Source organism: Oncorhynchus mykiss, chromosome 26 (assembly GCF_013265735.2).
Source record: "Oncorhynchus mykiss isolate Arlee chromosome 26, USDA_OmykA_1.1, whole genome shotgun sequence".
Classification (NCBI taxonomy): Eukaryota; Metazoa; Chordata; class Actinopteri; order Salmoniformes; family Salmonidae; genus Oncorhynchus; species Oncorhynchus mykiss.
Genome location: NC_048590.1, coordinates 47,498,114 through 47,516,028, shown reverse-complemented (window position 1 = coordinate 47,516,028; position 17,915 = coordinate 47,498,114). Strand labels below are relative to the sequence as shown.

The 17,915-nt window shown below is 45.4% G+C and overlaps 1 protein-coding gene across 2 annotated transcripts in view; it reads left to right on the top strand.

Annotated features, from left to right (window-relative positions):
• Positions 1-11,156, top strand: part of trip4 (thyroid hormone receptor interactor 4) — a 74,315-nt gene extending 63,159 nt beyond the window's left edge. For both annotated transcript variants that reach the window (XM_036963517.1, XM_036963516.1), the window contains one exon: positions 10,790-11,156. In XM_036963517.1, coding sequence (XP_036819412.1) covers positions 10,790-10,921 — 132 coding nt within the window. In that variant the 3' untranslated portion in view covers positions 10,922-11,156. The remainder of the gene's footprint in view (positions 1-10,789) is intronic.
• Positions 11,157-17,915: the final 6,759 nt, after the last annotated feature.

The following is a 17,915-nucleotide window of genomic DNA, read 5'->3' as shown; positions in this document are numbered from 1 at the left end:
TAAGCCTTCGTTGTTGCTAAGGAATAACGATGGGGAGCTGGCCGGTGGGTAAATCTGCGTTGTTGCTAAGGAATAACGACGGGGAGCTGGCCGGGGGGTAAGCCTTCGTTGTTGCTAAGGAATAACGATGGGGAGCTGGCCGGTGGGTAAATCTGCGTTGTTGCTAAGGAATAACGACGGGGAGCTGGCCGGTGGGTAAGCCTGCGTTGTTGCTAAGGAATAACGACGGGGAGCTGGCCGGGGGGTAAGCCTTCGTTGTTGCTAAGGAATAACGATGGGGAGCTGGCCGGTGGGTAAATCTGCGTTGTTGCTAAGGAATAGCGACGGGGAGCTGGCCGGTGGGTAAATCTGCGTTGTTGCTAAGGAATAGCGACGGGGAGCTGGCCGGTGGGTAAGTCTGCTCTGTTGCTAAGGAATAACGACGGGGAGCTGGCCGGTGGGTAAGCCTGCGTTGTTGCTAAGGAATAACGACGGGGAGCTGGCCGGTGGGTAAGCCTGCGTTGTTGCTAAGGAATAGCGACGGGGAGCTGGCCGGTGGGTAAATCTGCGTTGTTGCTAAGGAATAACGACGGGGAGCTGACCGGTGGGTAAGCCTGCGTTGTTGCTAAGGAATAGCGACGGGGAGCTGACCGGTGGGTAAGCCTGCGATGTTGCTAAGGAATAGCGACGGGGAGCTGGCCGGTGGGTAAGCCTGCGTTGTTGCTAAGGAATAACGACGGGGAGCTGGCCGGTGGGTAAGCCTGCGTTGTTGCAAAGGAATAACGACGGGGAGCTGGCCGGTGGGTAAGTCTGCTCTGTTGTTAAGGAATAACGACGGGGAGCTGGCCGGTGGGTAAGTCTGCTCTGTTGCTAAGGAATAACGACGGGCAGCTGGCCGGTGGGTAAGCCTGCGTTGTTGCTAAGGAATGACGACGGGGAGCTGGCCGGTGGGTAAGCCTGCGTTGTTGCTAAGGAATAACGATGGGGAGCTGGCCGGTGGGTAAATCTGCGTTGTTGCTAAGGAATAACGATGGGGAGCTGGCCGGTGGGTAAGCCTGCGTTGTTGCTAAGGAATAACGATGGGGAGCTGGCCGGTGGGTAAATCTGCGTTGTTGCTAAGGAATAACGACGGGGAGCTGGCCGGTGGGTAAGTCTGCTCTGTTGCTAAGGAATAGCGACAGGGAGCTGGCCGGTGGGTAAGCCTGCGTTGTTGCTAAGGAATAACGACGGGGAGCTGGCCGGTGGGTAAGCCTGCGTAGTTGCTAAGGAATAACGACGGGGAGCTGGCCGGTAGGTAAGCCTGCGTTGTTGCTAAGGAATAACGACGGGGAGCTGGCCGGTGGGTAAGCCTGCGTTGTTGCTAAGTAATAACGACGGGGAGCGGGTCGGTGGGGTGGGTCAGATTGATTTCGTATTACGCCGCTCGCTTTTTTAAAATGAAGGGTCCTCAGTCCGACCGCTCGCCTCTGCTGCTCCCATTTCTTGGGGTGATGCCAGTGTGATGTCGTGATGAGGTTACCAGGATCACGTTAAGTAGGGGGGGGGGAAAAGTTTTGAAAAGGTCATTTTGGTTGCCAAGAAAGAATTCCTACGGCTTCAGTTTCTACTGATTTGTGTGATGGGAAGTAATGCTTTTCCAAACAGGAATATGAGGGCGCTAGTTGTGTGTTGTGACACGTTTTCCATCATTAACAACCCCCCACCAAAGCCTGCATTTAGTTGTTAACCCTCTTAAGTGTTTCAATAGGAAACATAACAGCAAACCGTTAATCAGAAGGGGCTTTATTACCCCCTGTCGGTTTTCTCTTCCCCTCCCCCACCTCTCCCTATCCATTTCATAGCCATGCAGGCATTTGATGTGTTAGTCTGCTGCCTGAGGAACAGAGGAATGTAGTAGTATCTAGGGTAGGACATAGGGAGGTGGTAGGCTTTGAATTGGTCCAGTCGTTTAAATGTCACCAAGACAGCTCTGTGGGAGGTAGGGGTGAGGAAGGTAGGGTGGGGAAGGTGAGACGCTAGCTGCTGGTTGTGTGTGTGTGTGTGTGTGAGATAGCAGCATGGCTCAATTTCCATTTTTATTAACAATCCAGTTACCTCTTCATGGAGAGGGATGGAAGGGGCCCGGCAGATCAATGTCATCGTGCCTCCAGCATGCCAAGGAGCCTGGCCACAGTGTTAACCACTTCCTCCCCCCCCCCCCCTCTTTACACACACTGCCCTCTCCCACCAATCAGTAGCCTGAATGGAGATTGGCAGGCCCATCAACACTGCACTCCCCACTCTGAACACAGACATGGACATTCACAGCCCCTGGAGACTGCATCGTAACCTTGGGCTAACATAACCTTGAGCTAAATGGACAACTTAACCAGACCCCTTGATCTGAGCAATGAGCAATGTCATATTCACAAATACCACTGACTCCTTTAAAAAGGGCAAGCTACTGTACTGTAAAAGACTTGTCAGAAGAACATCTTGACATTTCTAGTCAGAAATATGGGTATTAAATGATGTCAGAAGTGTTGTTTTTTTAAGCCGTTGACGAGGCTCAGTGAAAGTGTTGAATTGTGCTCTGAAACACATCAGTCCGTCATCAGTCTCAGACGTCATATTAGACAGCTCAGAGGAGATAGAATATCCTGGGGTGTGACTGTCAGAAAAACACATTCCCCTGTGTCTGCTTATAACTGTCAAAACTTCAAAAACTAGAATTACATGTTCTCTAGTCTACTTTAAGTTGTCATTCTTTGGCACCAACAACATCTCGCCAACACAATGGGCCTCTTTTATCAATCGTCAGTCGCATGCGCGTAAATCGTCAGCAAGCGAGACCATCATCTTTTGACGGACATTTCAATTACCAAAGTTTTCATAGCTCAAATGGGTAACAAACAATGTGAGAGCTGTAAGAGAGTCATTTGAGAAATGGCCGTCAGATGAATATAATGGGATTGAATAGATAAGATGCTTAGATACGGGACATTGGACATTGTTTAGCTAGCAGTGTAGTGCTCCTACAGTACTCTCACCAGAGTGGGAACACAGAGGCACTGTATGGAGGATGGTTGCTGAGTTAACATGAACTGGGGCTAGTGTTGGATACAAAGCATTGCTCCTCTTTCTCCTCGCCATTGGTCCTTTTAAAGCCATGTGTGCATGTCATGACAACAGTGTATATATCTATTAATAGTTTTGTTGTGGTAGTGGAGCAACCCAAATATTCATCCCTGTGTAGGTAAAAAGTCATGTTATATTTATAAACCAAGCTATAGAGGGAAATAAGCCACTGTGGGGATTTAGGTCATGACTACATAATGTTTCTCTTGTTATGTCTCTAGCTTACTCTCTCGGTTTCACACCCACAGATGTCTCCGTGCGCATGGAGACACTTCACCGGGGCTTTTCCCCAGAGATGAGCCTTGCACTTGAGCTGACCGTTAAACAAACGCTACTGTACACAGTCACGTGGGAACACAGCAATCCTCCCACCTGGTGTGTGTGTGTGTGTGTGTGTGTGTGTGTCAGAGGGAGCCTGAGAGAGCGCCTGCAGGGGTGTCAGTGAAGGTTTAAGATATTCAGCTTGCTGTCAACGCCGACACATTTCTCCCTCTGCTCCGCTGCACTGATATGCAAATGCAGCCTCCTCAGAATGCAGAGCACTAGATCAGCATAAACGTATTCCCCCCTCTGCTCTCTCTACCCCTCTCCCTATCTCTCTTCTCTCTCTCTCTGAGACTCTCTCCCCTTTCTTCTCTTTTGTTCTCTGTCTCTCTCTGAATCTCTCTCTCTCTGAGACTCTCTCTTTGAGACTCTCTCTCTCTCTGAGACTCTCTCTCTGGGACTCTCTCTCTCTGAGACTCTCTCTTTGAGACTCTCTCTCTCTGAGACTCTCTCTTTGAGACTCTCTCTCTCTCTCTCTCTCTGGGACTCTCTCTCTCTCTGAGACTCTCTCTCTCTCTCTCTCTCTGGGACTCTCTGTTTGGTCTTGACTGTTCTGTTCTTGACTTATGCCCCTGATAAAGGATTTGATTGTTTCTCTCAAAATAAACTGATGTATAGACAAGAGAATAGGTCTACACACACACCCAAGCATTCTGAAGGTTGGTGTGTGTGTGTGTGTGTTTGTACATGTGTGTATAACCCCTCTCCAAATCCCCAATGATAGAACAATGACAGCCCCTTACCGTCAATGCCGAGATACAATTAGCTTATTTCAGAGGCTTTGCTGATAAGACTATCTCCCCAAAATACCGTGTCATCAGTAATCTAGTCCCGACATAACATCATCTAAATGCCAATGTCTATCCCCAGTGATCCATTCAAAGCCCACGCTACATTTCCATTCTAATTAGATGTGGGCAGTCAACAGGCTTCTTTATAAGAACCTGTTTTTAATAACCAGCAGTATTGACTTCTTCAGAGTCCCTCAGTGGCTGTTAGAAAGAGGTTCCTGTTGATATTTTGTCTCTTTGACATTGGGGCTGCAGGGGAACGAAGTCTCTGTCTAGAAACCCAGCGTAAACACACGCCTATCGCTAAAGCCCGTCCTGCTGTTTCTTTGGGCTCTCTGTATTTGCAGTGGTGTACAGAGATGTGAAATATACATCAAAATAAAGCTGTCCCTGCAGGACTTCACCACTGACCCTATTCTTATGACCGGTCTATTAACACACAGAGAAAAATAGAACAATCTTGATTGAATATTTGACTTCTTTTAATTCATTACAAAATGATTATGTCACTTACCATGAGAAGAGGGTTGAATATAAACACAGCGTCCTGATCCACCATGATGGGGCAGTATGTCATTACAACTTTAATACAGGCATTGTGATATGCCACTCAAGTTATATCAATGTCTTATTATGATTGAAATAATACAAAAGATGAATTTGTGTTGCCCCCTCAGCAGTTTAGCTGATTTGATGATTTTTATACCGGGGCCAATGTTTCTGAGGCATTTGACTACCTGAGGAGACATGGGGATTTTAGCGACGGCACTTTGCGTTAACGAGAGTGCCACGATCGAAGCTAATGCGAAACGAATGAAATGTCTTCTGGACGCGTGCCCTCGCTGCAGCAGCATTGCCTTGGGGAGCGTTCACGTCACACGAGGTCGGTGGTGATTCAGCGTTAGCGCAAGCGCGATCCCACTGTATCTAACACACTGCGTCGCTGCTGCACCAGTCGCTCTGGCTCTCACTGTAAGAGCCCAGGGTGATTGATAACCACTGGGGAGCTGGCTCCTTACTGGAATTACTCATGTACACAGGAGGAATCTGTTTCCCTCAGTTGGGGCACATTAGTATGGGTGACCCTTGTCACTGGGAGATTTTTCACTGGAAAACCCCCAGTCAATGTTATGTGAGTAGGTTATAGAGTTATTAGACCAGAATGTGCTCCCTCCTTCTCTCCCTCCCTCTTTCCCCCTTAAACATGTCCATTCTGGAAGTGGCCAGAAACGCTTCTTGATTATTTAAACCAACTAATTTGAACATGGTGTTTTCATAAGAGTTGTTCAGACATTTTTCTGGACAATCTCCTGGAAAGAGATGCTGTGAAGCAGGATTAATACGATGATGAAGTCATAGAAGAAACATGGACGCCAGACTGATTCCCTCCATTTCGGCTCATTCACTTTCATTGGCTTTAGCTCCCCCATGTATCAGGGTAAACCTCCAGGAGAATTGTTAAACATGATTCCACAAAGCACTTTTCTATTCCTCTCTATCTCATTATTGTCTCACTTCCCCTCCTTCCAACCCACCTGAACCCACCACCCACTCCCCAGGCAAGGTGCGTGGTAGCAGGTGCAATCGACGGAGCGTCAGCCCCTATTTGGGACAGCGGTGAAAAACACGCTGTCACCCTGCCTCGGAGTCGCTAGCTACCCACGCACTGTCCGGGCCGGCAGCCTGAGTCTGGCAGGTTAGGAAGGGAAGGGCAAAAGACAGAGCGTGGGTAGCTAACCTGCCAGACTCAGGCTGCTGGCCCGGTTAGCCTAGCCTGTTGTGTGCCTGACTAAAGCAGCGCTGCAGCAACAGCAGCAGTAGAAATCACTCAGCCATTTCAGCCCCTCGGTGTCTGTGAAAACAGCTTGAGGGGGAGAATGGAGAGAGAGAGAGAGAGAGGGGAAGAGGGAGAGAGATCCTCCAAGGGGAAGCTGCCTGCCTGCTAGTCGACTCACACAGCAGTACAACCTCCACTTGTAAATCTAGCAGCCAGGGCTGAGGAAGAGAATATAAATTAGGTGTGACTAACACCGGGATGAGAATCCAGGCAGGTTTCTTTCTTTTACCCCTCCCTCCTGCTGAATGATGTGTACACATCCACTTGGCTGCAGTAGTCAGTGTAGAGCCAGAAGATGTCTGGCATGTAGGGATTCTCTTGAGGCTCACTGAGTACGAGCTCTATTGGAAAAAACAGAAACAAGATGGATGCCATAGTGTCATCCCCATGCCCTGGCTTTAGGCCCAATCAACACATAGATTTATCCCCTGGGTATTCTCATGCCCGGTTGTATTGCCAAGCAACATTAGAATATATACGATTCTTTAATAGGCCATCATTGTAAATAAGAATTTGTTCTTAACTGACTTGCCTAGTTAAATAAAGGTTAATAAATATAATATTGCATTTGTATGCTTTTACTCTCCTCGTCCTCATCACAATCCTCTGTTGGTGTGGAGTAATTGCCTGTAGTCTGAGTGTATCAAGCTTTGGTTATATTTGCATAGCAATCATAAATCACCTTAGTGAATGGGGATTATCATTCTCCAATACAAGGTATGAATACAAAGAGCTCCCTAGCTGATTCATTGATTGGCATATCGGATATCCATTATTCCTTGTTTACGCCTAGAATTATTCCATTATCCCTCAATCGACAGTGAAGTGTTGCCTATCAGTGTTTATGATCATCTCAAGGCTATTGTGTTTAATTGGTGCGGTTGTCAATGGTCCTCCATTACAGGGTAGTAGTATACAGACAGACCTCTTGGCTCCATCTCTTGGGTTCTGAAGCTGGATGTGAATGTTTATCAGAAACGTATTGGGCTCCTTCCCATCGGGCTGTAATGAGAACAGTGTGTGTATACTATAGGGTCAGAATAGTAGTGTGGGGTGTGGCCACATATCAACTGTCTGTCCATAAGGAATAGTAGTGTGGGGTGTGGCCACATATCAACTGTCTGTCCATAAGGAATAGTAGTGTGGGGTGTGGCCACATATCAACTGTCTGTCCATAAGGAATAGTAGTGTGGGGTGTGGCCACATATCAACTGTCTGTCCATAAGGAATAGTAGTGTGGGGTGTGGCCACATATCAACTGTCTGTCCATAAGGAATAGTAGTGTGGGGTGTGGCCACATATCAACTGTCTGTCCATAAGGAATAGTAGTGTGGGGTGTGGCCACATATCAACTGTCTGTCCATAAGGAATAGTAGTGTGGGGTGTGGCCACATATCAACTGTCTGTCCATAAGGAAGAAGGCTGTTTTAAGCTTAGGTGAATGGTTACAATTAGAGTAAACAGGGTTGGGAGTTTGGGTTAAGGTTCAGATGTAGGGGAAATATGATTTAAATGGAAATGAATTGTAGGTACCCATGAGGATAGAAGAACATAACGTGTGTGTGTGTGTGTGCGCTCAAATAGGGGTGTATTCTACAGGTTTGATGATGTAGCTCTAGCCCTCTGCAGACACACTGCACCTATTATTGGGCCTCCCCAGCTGTAGTGTGTGGGTAATAAACCTCTCTACAGCAGCCCCCAAACAGACCAGCAATCAATGGGAAATTGTCTCACCGATCGATGTGACAGCCTCTCTCTTTCTGTCTCTATATCGCTTGCCCTTTCTCTCTGTCTCCCTTTCTCTTGCTCTCTCTCTTCTCCCCATCTCACTCTTTCAGCATCCACTCTGAAATGCTGTTGCTCAGCAGCCCACTCAGCAGCCCCTCCAGCCATTAACAGAGAGGAACTAGACTGAGCTGGCATTAGCACTTCCCAGACACAATCAGCCGAGCTGGCCAAACGCTAACTCTTAATTACGCACTTGACAAGTGAACTATCAGCTTGCCATGTCTGGCTTGTTGTTTCTCTCCGTGGGGGTCATGGTAAGTCGTTTAGGGGGGAAATTCTAGTTGATTTTATATTGAGGCAAAGAAGCAGTCAAATACTATTCTTGATTTGGTATGAGTGAAACTAGTGTACATGTTCTGTTGAAACCAGTCACCTGGTGTGGATTAGCCTATGCAAGAACACAATTTTTCTGCAAGAATTCATGTTAGATGTACAGTATGTACACAACTTCAGGGAACATTTTACTCAGGCCAGAAACAAAGTCCTCTGTGTGGTGCAGGGCATTGGTTTGTGACATAAACATTCTCAAGCATTCAACATTGTCACTTGGGCAACCACTGTATTTGTAGCTAGTTGCCAGAATCCAGAGGCACTCCCTTTGCTGTGGAGATTTGGCTCCAGGCATAACAGAGAGACACACAAATAATACATGTCAGTATTTGAGGCAAGTTTGGAAATGGTGAGCAAACAGCACTTCTCCTTAACACCGTGCTTACACAGCCACAACCAGGGCATGGAGTTGAGCTCTAATGTGACGAGACAGATAGAAAAACAAACAGAGTTGACAACCACTGCTGCCTGTTATACATACATCATGTTTGTCCTACCTCAGCCCCTTGGAAAACCAACCTCAGTGCTAACTGTCTGAATAGAGTGTTTCTGGGCTCCGTCGTGCTAGATTACAATGTGTTTAACTGTTAACTGCTGCTTCCACACAGATCATCTAACCTAATATGGCTTGTAGTGGCCAGGGATTGCTTGAGGGTCCTATGTGGTGTGAATGACCTCTGTTGGGGGAATAGAGATGCTCATTTTGGCACTAGCTACAGTATTAACGTTTTGCAAGGGCTTTGAGAATAAATAGGTAGGGTTATGTTAAATATAGAGCCAGGTGACTGGTTGAATGAAGAAGAAATGGATGGGCTATGTTGGAGCTCAACTCCCAGATGGCTTCGATACGGCAATGAATAAGTACTGCTGAGAAATAGCCATGCTAGGAGCAACGCAAATGCTAATTCAAGACTTGCAAAGAGTTCAATGTCACCAGAGGGCCTACAAAGCGGAGACCAGCGTACAGCCAGCTCTTGATACTTGTTGTGCCGCTTGAATATCCACAGAGCTTTCTAGGTCAAACAGCCGCTGCTACATTTCCATTTTTGTGATGTAGGAGACGCTCTTATCCAGAGCAATTTAAAGGAGCAATTAGGGTCAAGTGCCTTGCTCAAGGGCACATCGACAGATTTCTTTACTTAGTTGGTTCGGGGATTCGAACCATCGACTGTACCCACCTGGAGAGAAACAGAACCAGGGTTAAAACACTACACTAACCCTCCAACGCTCTTAACCACTAGGCCACCTGGCTGCTGGCCTGCCATTGCAGATTAACTTGAGAGTTTTCTGCACAGAGTGCCATCTGCAACTGGCCCAGGGTTGGCTTTCAACTGCTTAGCTTGTTTGTGTTAACAAGCTAACTAGTAAACATTGCTTAACCTGCGATTACAAGATATCATGACTATGCTGTGGTCCTGATTGGTGTCAAAGTCTTGGCTGTTCAAATAATCCAGTCATACAACTAGGCCTACTTCAACATAAGACTCTGCTGCTGTTTTGTACAATCTATCCTTGCCAGCAGCAGTCATATTGAGCCCTGTCATCACCCAAAGAGGAAAGTCTGCTTAGACAGATTCTAGTGGACGACTGTAACCTGAAATGGTTGGGTAGGATGAGAAAAGGCTGGTACTCACTACTCAGATATACTTCAGAAAAGCAATCAGACTCATGTTTGCAATGGAGGAAGGGACAGGATCTGCCGGACATGTCTTGAATTGATAGTGTCAAAGACCTATGGAAAGCTTCTATTAGGCTCTTATCTCCTCCATTGCAGGTTATGAGGCACGTTAGTGTATGTATGGGGGGGTTGTTTGCCACTTTGACTGGTCCATAAAGCCTATTAGGAAGTCAGTCAGTGGTGTAAAGCTGGGTTAACACTATGCTCTGTATTGATGGTCCTTTGAATGTAATATGCTGTAGTAGCCTAGCGCCCTGTGAGGACACTTATCAAATATTTAACCATTTTTATTGATTTTCCAATGCAAAGGAATTGATCCCCATTCTGATAACCATCCAGTATATATTCTTAATTATGAACTGGGTGGTTCAAGCCATGAATGCTGTTTGGCTGACAGCCGTGGTATATCAGACCGTATATCACGGGTATGACAAAACATTTATTTTTACTGCTCTAATTACATTGGTAACCAGTTTATAATAACGATAAGGCACCTCGAGGGTTTGTGGCATATGGCCAATATACCACGGCTAAGGGCTGTATCCAGGCACTCCTCATTGCGTTGTGCATAACAACAGCCCTTAGCCGTGGTATATTGGCCATATTTCTTAAAAGTAAGCCACCTCGTATAGGAATGGTTCTGTCCAAATGGCCACTATAAGCAGGGGCTTATTAGACCTAGTTATACGTGTAGTGTGATGTAGCCTAGAAAGACTTGACTAGATGTACCAGAACAAAAAGCTGAAGGCTAGTCTGTGGTAGCAGCAGGATAAACAGCCTCGCTGGCCTTCTCCCTCCTATCTGCCCCGGACGCCTCTAATCAGCAGGCCTTGAGCTCTCTGAAAGGTCATTCTGTCCCTTTGATGGTGTTTTGATTCATTCCTTCCTCCCTCTCTTCCCTCTCTCCTCCCCCCTCCCTTCCTCTCTGCTTTCCCCCTTTCACAGTCAAGCTGGAGAGTCAATATCATAGGGGTGCGAAGATGGGACTGGTTCCGTCGGCGGCCGTGTGACGTTGGCGAGAGAGAGCGAGAAAGCAAAGAGAGAGTGTGGACCAGCTGGAGGAGAGGCAGAGATTGATGAGAACATCCAGAGTTGGTCATACTCTGACTACTGTGTTTTATATGGAGTTCCAGCAAAACATAAATATGGACACACTGGCTATACATGGCATCCTCTCAAGGCATTTACAGTTTAAGGACAACGACTAAGCAGACATTCACCACACAGGAAAGTTATTACCAGGTTCTCTACATTCTATACTGTGTACTCTTGAACAGTTGTATTTTCTGCAATAAACAATGTTGAAATGTAATTTCTGTCTTTTATTTTATTTTGACCGTAGACAGGTTGGTGGTTTAGCAACAAAACCGATGCGTTTGCAAATATGGGGCAAAACAGATGGGGTTGGCTTAGATTTTTGACCGCTTGTAAGCTACAGTATATTTTGTCTACAATGTTTATTGAAAACATAAATACATTTGCACAATGAGCACTTGTCTTTCAAATACGCTGTTACAGTTGTTGGTTAGCTAGCCAGCTATTTTTTTTGTTTGTTGCCATATTGACATGAAATCAGTCAAAACAGAAGAAGAACAAGATGAAACGAGCCACTTACAATTCCCTGCATGGTAGTTTCTTGTCATTCTTGCTAGCAACCTGGCCATCCATAATCACAACACCCCGCTGACTTGTACACCATCATGGAGACATCGTCTCATGACGTTGTCAGCTTATCCATCTATAATGAGAGGGGAAATCCAAACTAGAAGATGACTCTGAAAGAAACGTCAACCATAGCACCAAACTTGCTCTCTTGTCCTATCAGTCATCCCACTCAACCATCACCACGCATTTTTTGTACATTTGTGAAATAGAACTCTTTCCAGAAAAAAAGCACTCCTTTCAGATGTAATGGGGCGGTGGAGGCCGAACATGGAATTCCGTGGTGACTGACGGACCAATTGGCCACAAGCGATTAAGTTCCTGTTCTCTCTCCATTATATAGCTGTCAGAAGCAGGCCTCTTGGAGTCATGTCAGGCTGGCCCTTGGTGGGATTGAGTGTCCTCTTGGTGACAGGAGTGTCTTTACCTCAATAGGAAATTAACAAAGGTGCTAAACGATCATCATGACTCCACACAGAGGCACAGTCATTGAAAGCCAGCAGCGCTGGAGCCCATTAAATTAGTCTTATTTAGTCTGATTTGCACCTTTCTCACCTTCTAGAAGTCACTCAATTGTCATTTTCTTCAAAGCGTGTGCTGTTTTCACAAGTTGTGATTTGTTTTTGTGTCGATCCATGGTAATTATGTGCTTTGTGTTTTAACCACTTTAGCTCGGTGGTTATTTCCATCAAGATGTTTTGTTTGAGTGGTTGTTTGACTCAGCCCTTTCTTGCCCGAGGGGGTTCTTTGCCATGAATCACCTCGCACACCCATTGCAAGTTGTAATGTGTTTGTGTATCCATGCCTAGCATTGTAATTGGCCATTGATTAGCCTAGATTTTCTCTTGTTTGAGTTGCAGATTAAGCCACAGCCCTCCCATAGACAGCCTTTACCATGAGCCTACCTAATTGCACCAATCCTCCCAGTCATCTTTGCCACCCAGAGAGCGTAAGAGCTCTCCTTTGTAAAAGTTCCCCCCCACAAGGGTGTACAAGAATTCTCCAAATTTCAGCCTGACTGAATCAATGATGACAGCTACTTGCCTTGTGGGTGGCTTTCTTTCCTCCCCCACCAGATCAGGGCTTTCACTGGATAACAACAGACACCCGGTTCACACAAACACAGGCCCTGTTTCTGTTATTCCGACATTCAAACATTTGCAATGTCACTAAGCATGTTTAAATAAACACGACTGAAATCACTCACAGCGTTCCTCGTGCGCAAAATGACAGAGAGATCTAATGATGTTAACAAAGGGCCAAGTGTGAGACATTATAATGAGAAAGGGCCCGGTCCTCTGCTCTCTGAAAGGAGAATGAACTCTAATAGGATGGAATGTGAGCAGCAGCGGCACTTCCTGTTCTCTTCCTGTTCTCAGTCACGCCAGCTTCCTAGCAGCAGTTTTCCCCTCTCCCCTGCCTGAAGCTAATGCTAGTGCAACTACTTCACACGTCCCCCCCCTCTGTTATCCACTTCCCTGAATGGGAGAGGACAGACACATGACTACCTGAGGCTATGAATAAGGGGGGCTACACCCAGGCCTCTCACGAGCTAAAGACACCCAGCGACCACCTGCTTTATAGTGGGGGTTCCAATTCCTATTCAATTATTTCCAATCCAATAAATGTACTAATATGCCATAAGTAGCAGCAACTAGTTCATATTGGTATTTTTCAATTATATTCACTTGAATGTTTGAATGTAATTGAAATGGAATTCATTGGGGTGGGCTCTAGTAGTGGTAGCAGCAGGTCTTTTGTGTTGAGGACTGAAGGGTGATTGGGAAGGGGATTGGGGGAAATCCCTCCCCCCTAGGCTTGGATGTGGAATGAGGAATTGTAGGAGGCGACTGGGGAACAATGCAACACAGGAACGGCTTGTGGCGCGTCATCCATTACTCTGTTGTCAACCGCCCCCCCCCCCCCCTATTTTGGAAAAATGTACCTTCAATTAAAATTCTTCATCGTCTTCAAAATGGTTGAGAATGGTATTTTGAATCACCTTGAAATTGGCTGAAATGTGTTCTCAAGCTGCCAACATCTAAACAAACCTAAGATTTTTTTTCCATAGTAAAAAACAAAACTTGTTCACCACTTGTGAAACCCACCACAGATTGTCAGTTACTGTCTGCTCTCTGTCTCATCCAATCCCTCCTCCCAAGGTCTTGTGTGTGGAATGCATCATTTCCTCATCACACCCTTGATTGCCTGTGTGTTCGGCATGCCACGGATTCCTTGATGTAAGACTGGCTGATAAAGCTGTTAAGTAGAGCAGAAGTCCTGTCTGCAGCCGTGGCCTGCCAGCTCCAGTGTTCATCTGCCCAGCCCGCATTGGGGCTCATGGCTCGTCAGCTTCAGTTAGTCAGGAGGTCGCAGGCAGGCCCAGTCAGAGGAAGTGAAGCACATGAACCTTTGAACGAACTGCCTGGCTGGCTCCCCAAAGGCAAGTCAGTGTGTAAGATGGAGAGGGAGAGCATTTTTATATCTGACGTTCTCCTGTTATGGAGAATGCCGCTGGAGAGCCGACCTGATTGACCTCCAGGGCGGGCCTGAGCTAGTCACCGTCCACGGCAGATACTCAGATCTACAAGTCAGCCAAACCTCCAAACAACAGGGTATAAAGACATACATGCCAGGCAAAGGTAAGTGAATCTGTGCACCAACCCAAGTGAACAACTCCTCTGGCTCGACTTGATCATGGGTATTGGTTTCCGAACATCCGACAGCTGTGCAGAAGCATTGATCTATACCTTATGGACGTGTCCATTACAAATTGGCTTTATCACCAGGCAAATTCAACTGGCCCAATTTGTCTTGGCCCCTTTTGACCTGACCAACTAAGATAGTAGCTGCAACAATTGTCAAATTCTATGGGGATTACTCAAAATGGTACAGGTATAGTATCCCCTTTATGCATGCAATAGCTAAAGCAGCGCTTCTTTGCCTGACAATGAATCTAAACCACTTGCAGAGATACAAGGCAGATATGCAGGATATACTATATGGACATCAACGCCATTATCATACCTGGACATTTCTACTCTCCACACTAAGCTTCCTACTGGGACTTTTTATAGAGCTTTTCAGAACTGTATTGTATTACTGTCAGCTGCAGAGACGTCTGTCCAGACGAGTCACTCCAATTTGGGACCTAATCTGTCATCAGAACTAAATCGGGTCACATGGGTTGGTCTAGCGAACAGCCAGGCTCTCTGTAAGCACTGCAAAGGGAAAAAAACATAGCGATCCATCTTTCAAGCCTCAGGGATGGGTTCTTAGTCAAGTATGAATTACACTCTATGTATTTATAGGAGACTATCAGCATATCATCGCAACATGATGGGAAAGCAAAGCACTGCTGTTGTTTACTTCAGGAGCTAGAGACGGTCGTTTTCTCATTCATTTACTCAACCTCAAAACCTGTGATGGAATGATAGATGGCATAATTGGTGCAATTTGCCAGCGGAGAGACAGAAGGAAAGAAAGAGCCACAGCGGAGGTGGACAGGAAACACCCTGCCATCTCCATCCCAAAACTGTAGTTAACGTCTTCTGAAGTGTTTTTCAACGCCAGTCAGGGAGATCAAATTGAATACACAGTTGTCTCCTTGTGACTGTACTGGAATCAATGTGTGGCTGTTGGGATAAAATGCCCTTGCCTACCTGCCACATGGTTTCTGCATTTTCACTCTTGGATTCATTTGTAGTGTTTCCATCCATCTTAGACACATCGTGCCAGTCTGAAGAGGTAACATTCTCCTCTGAGCCCTCCATTATAGTACTTTAATGTATGATTAATGTGGCCAGGACAGGAGTAAACAGTATTTACATGGTTTGGTTAGAGACACACTCAATGCCTTTTAGACAGCAACCGCAGTGAGGACATCCTGTAATCAGATACGGTGGTGTAGTTCAGCTCAACTGTCATTAAGTACATGTATATCACCAAGGTATGCTGATTACCTTCTCACTCCAATCTGGAACATCTTGTTCCAGGGGTTGGGGTCAATTCCCATTTCAATTCAAAAAGTTAACCAAATTCAAATTCTAATTCTAATGTTTCCTCGTTGAAAAGCATTGAAGAGAATTGGAATGTTAGTGTACTTCCTGAAATGACTGAAATTGAAATGGAATTGATCCCAACCCTGCCTTGTTCATCTTCAGTGTATGCTGTACATGATCCCATGCTTGTTTCTCTTTAATCTATCATCTATCTATCATATTAACACGTTCTCCTTTGCCAGACTGAATTTCCTTCCATCCTGCCATCATCTATCCTTTCTTTCTACTTTCTAAATGAATTCATGTTTATCACCAATCCCATTGTTGTGACAAGCAGTGTTGTGGACAAAAAAGAAAGGTGCATTATTTGAAAATAGTTTTTTCTGTTTTGCTGTTGGCTGAAATTATTCATACTTTGTGTAAGAACAATGCCTAAATTAAAAGAGTGTTTATCATCCCTGGGTGAGCTTCAAGGCTCACAGTGTCTCTTTAATGTGGTAATGGAAGATCAGACTCCACAAATGAAACCGGTGCCTCTGTTATTCCAAATGACTGATTGATTTGCCATTTTTCAGCAAGGGAAAAAATATTACACGGTCGACACAGCTTGTTCATTTGGGTTTCTGGCTGGCACGTCAGGCAGACAGACAGAGAGGGGCCTGGTCTAATGCCTGCGACTTGAAGGGCGAGTCATCAGTGATCTCTCTCTCCCCACTGTGCTCATTCACTGACTGTTATTTATCTTTCCAATGGAGACTGGCTGCTCCTTGGGGGAGGATGAGTGTGCCTGCCAGCGGGGAACGCATGGGAAGATGGAGGACGGTGGCTGACTGCTGCTTTGGCTCTGTGTGAAAATGAGCCCATTAATTCAGTTTCCCCCCAGGCCTCCCTGTGCCTGTTGTCTCTGTTTGTTAGTGAGATGATTCCTTCTGTCACGTCAAAGGGAACATTATCATATTCTTGTTGCCGGGGAAACCGTGCAGCAGCCAGAGAGAGGGCGAGGATCTCTTTAAGCCGTTTGAAGCGGGTAAACATGAAAGGTTATCTGTGGCGCTTTATGAGAAATGGCAACATGACAGACACATTTTTTCCTTGTGTCTCCTTCCTGTACTGTAATTCTTCTGCCTGCTTCCTAAAATGATACAACATAAAATATCTTGGTTGAGATGTAAGTCTTTCTGAACAATGGAATTTAGGTACTGTGAGTGAATCTTGTGAGGCCTTCAGACAGCTCATTCCATCAAAGTTAGGCTTCTTTAAAATCTTCAACTGACCTGCACTTCAAATAATTCAATCCAAAAAAGGAGTGAGGATCAAACATTTTTTCTTTCACCTCACTGAAATGTCTTCCTGTGTCAATTGTTGTGTAATTACCGTGCTGTGTGCAATCAAAACCGTCAACCCTGCAGTGAAAACTCTTGGAGATTCATCAATCTAGTGTAAGCCACACTATACCATTGAGGTCCCAGGCCATAAATGAAGAGCCACACTGACCTGGTCCAGGAATGTCTCCTAGGCACTTCTGAAAAGGCTTTAATAAGTATAAGCAACATGGGGAACATGTGGAGCTACTATATTGCTTATACTTAGCTATCAGTGGAGGCTGCTGAGAGGAGGATGGCTCATAATAATGACTGGAATGGAGTATATGGAATGGTATCAAGCACATGTTATAACTGTTTTCTTCATGCGTTTGATACCATTCCTTTCACTCCATTCCAGTCATTATTATGAGCCATCCTCCTGTCAGCAGCCTCCACTGTTAGCTATCCAATTCATTCAGATATACAAAGTGCCTACAGGGTGTGGGGTCTAAGGGTTGTTTCTGGACTGGACCTGTTTAAAGACAATAAAGAACAGAACAACTCATGAGTCAAGTATTGCTGGTAGTATCATTCTCTTGTTACATTTTTAGCCCAATAAAATATTTCCTCTCATCTCCTCAAAACCAATAGCTGACAGATATATTCTACCCTGAAATATGTCATGGCATCCACATGGGAAATGTATTCTGCTCTCCAAATATACAGTTCTGAGTACATGGTGTCAAATTGTTTTTATTATCCCTAATTGAAGGAGGCACTCTATAAAATACAATTTCCTTTAGGAAATAAATAGGTCATACATGTTTTATTAAATGCTCTTATTATGTTAGCATTTTTTGTCAAATGTTATGATAAATTGTCACTCATAATGCAGGAGGACACAACATTAATTTATCAAGCCAATGTTTTTTTTGCCATATAGGTTATGTATTATGAATGTATTACTTGGAGATGTGTGCAGATGTCATTACATTTTAGCAAACATTTGGTGAAAACGACAATATAATCCATTCAAATTCCAGATATGTCTCTTTTTACTCAAGCGCACCCCTCCTGCAAGATAGTTCAATCCGAATGGAACGT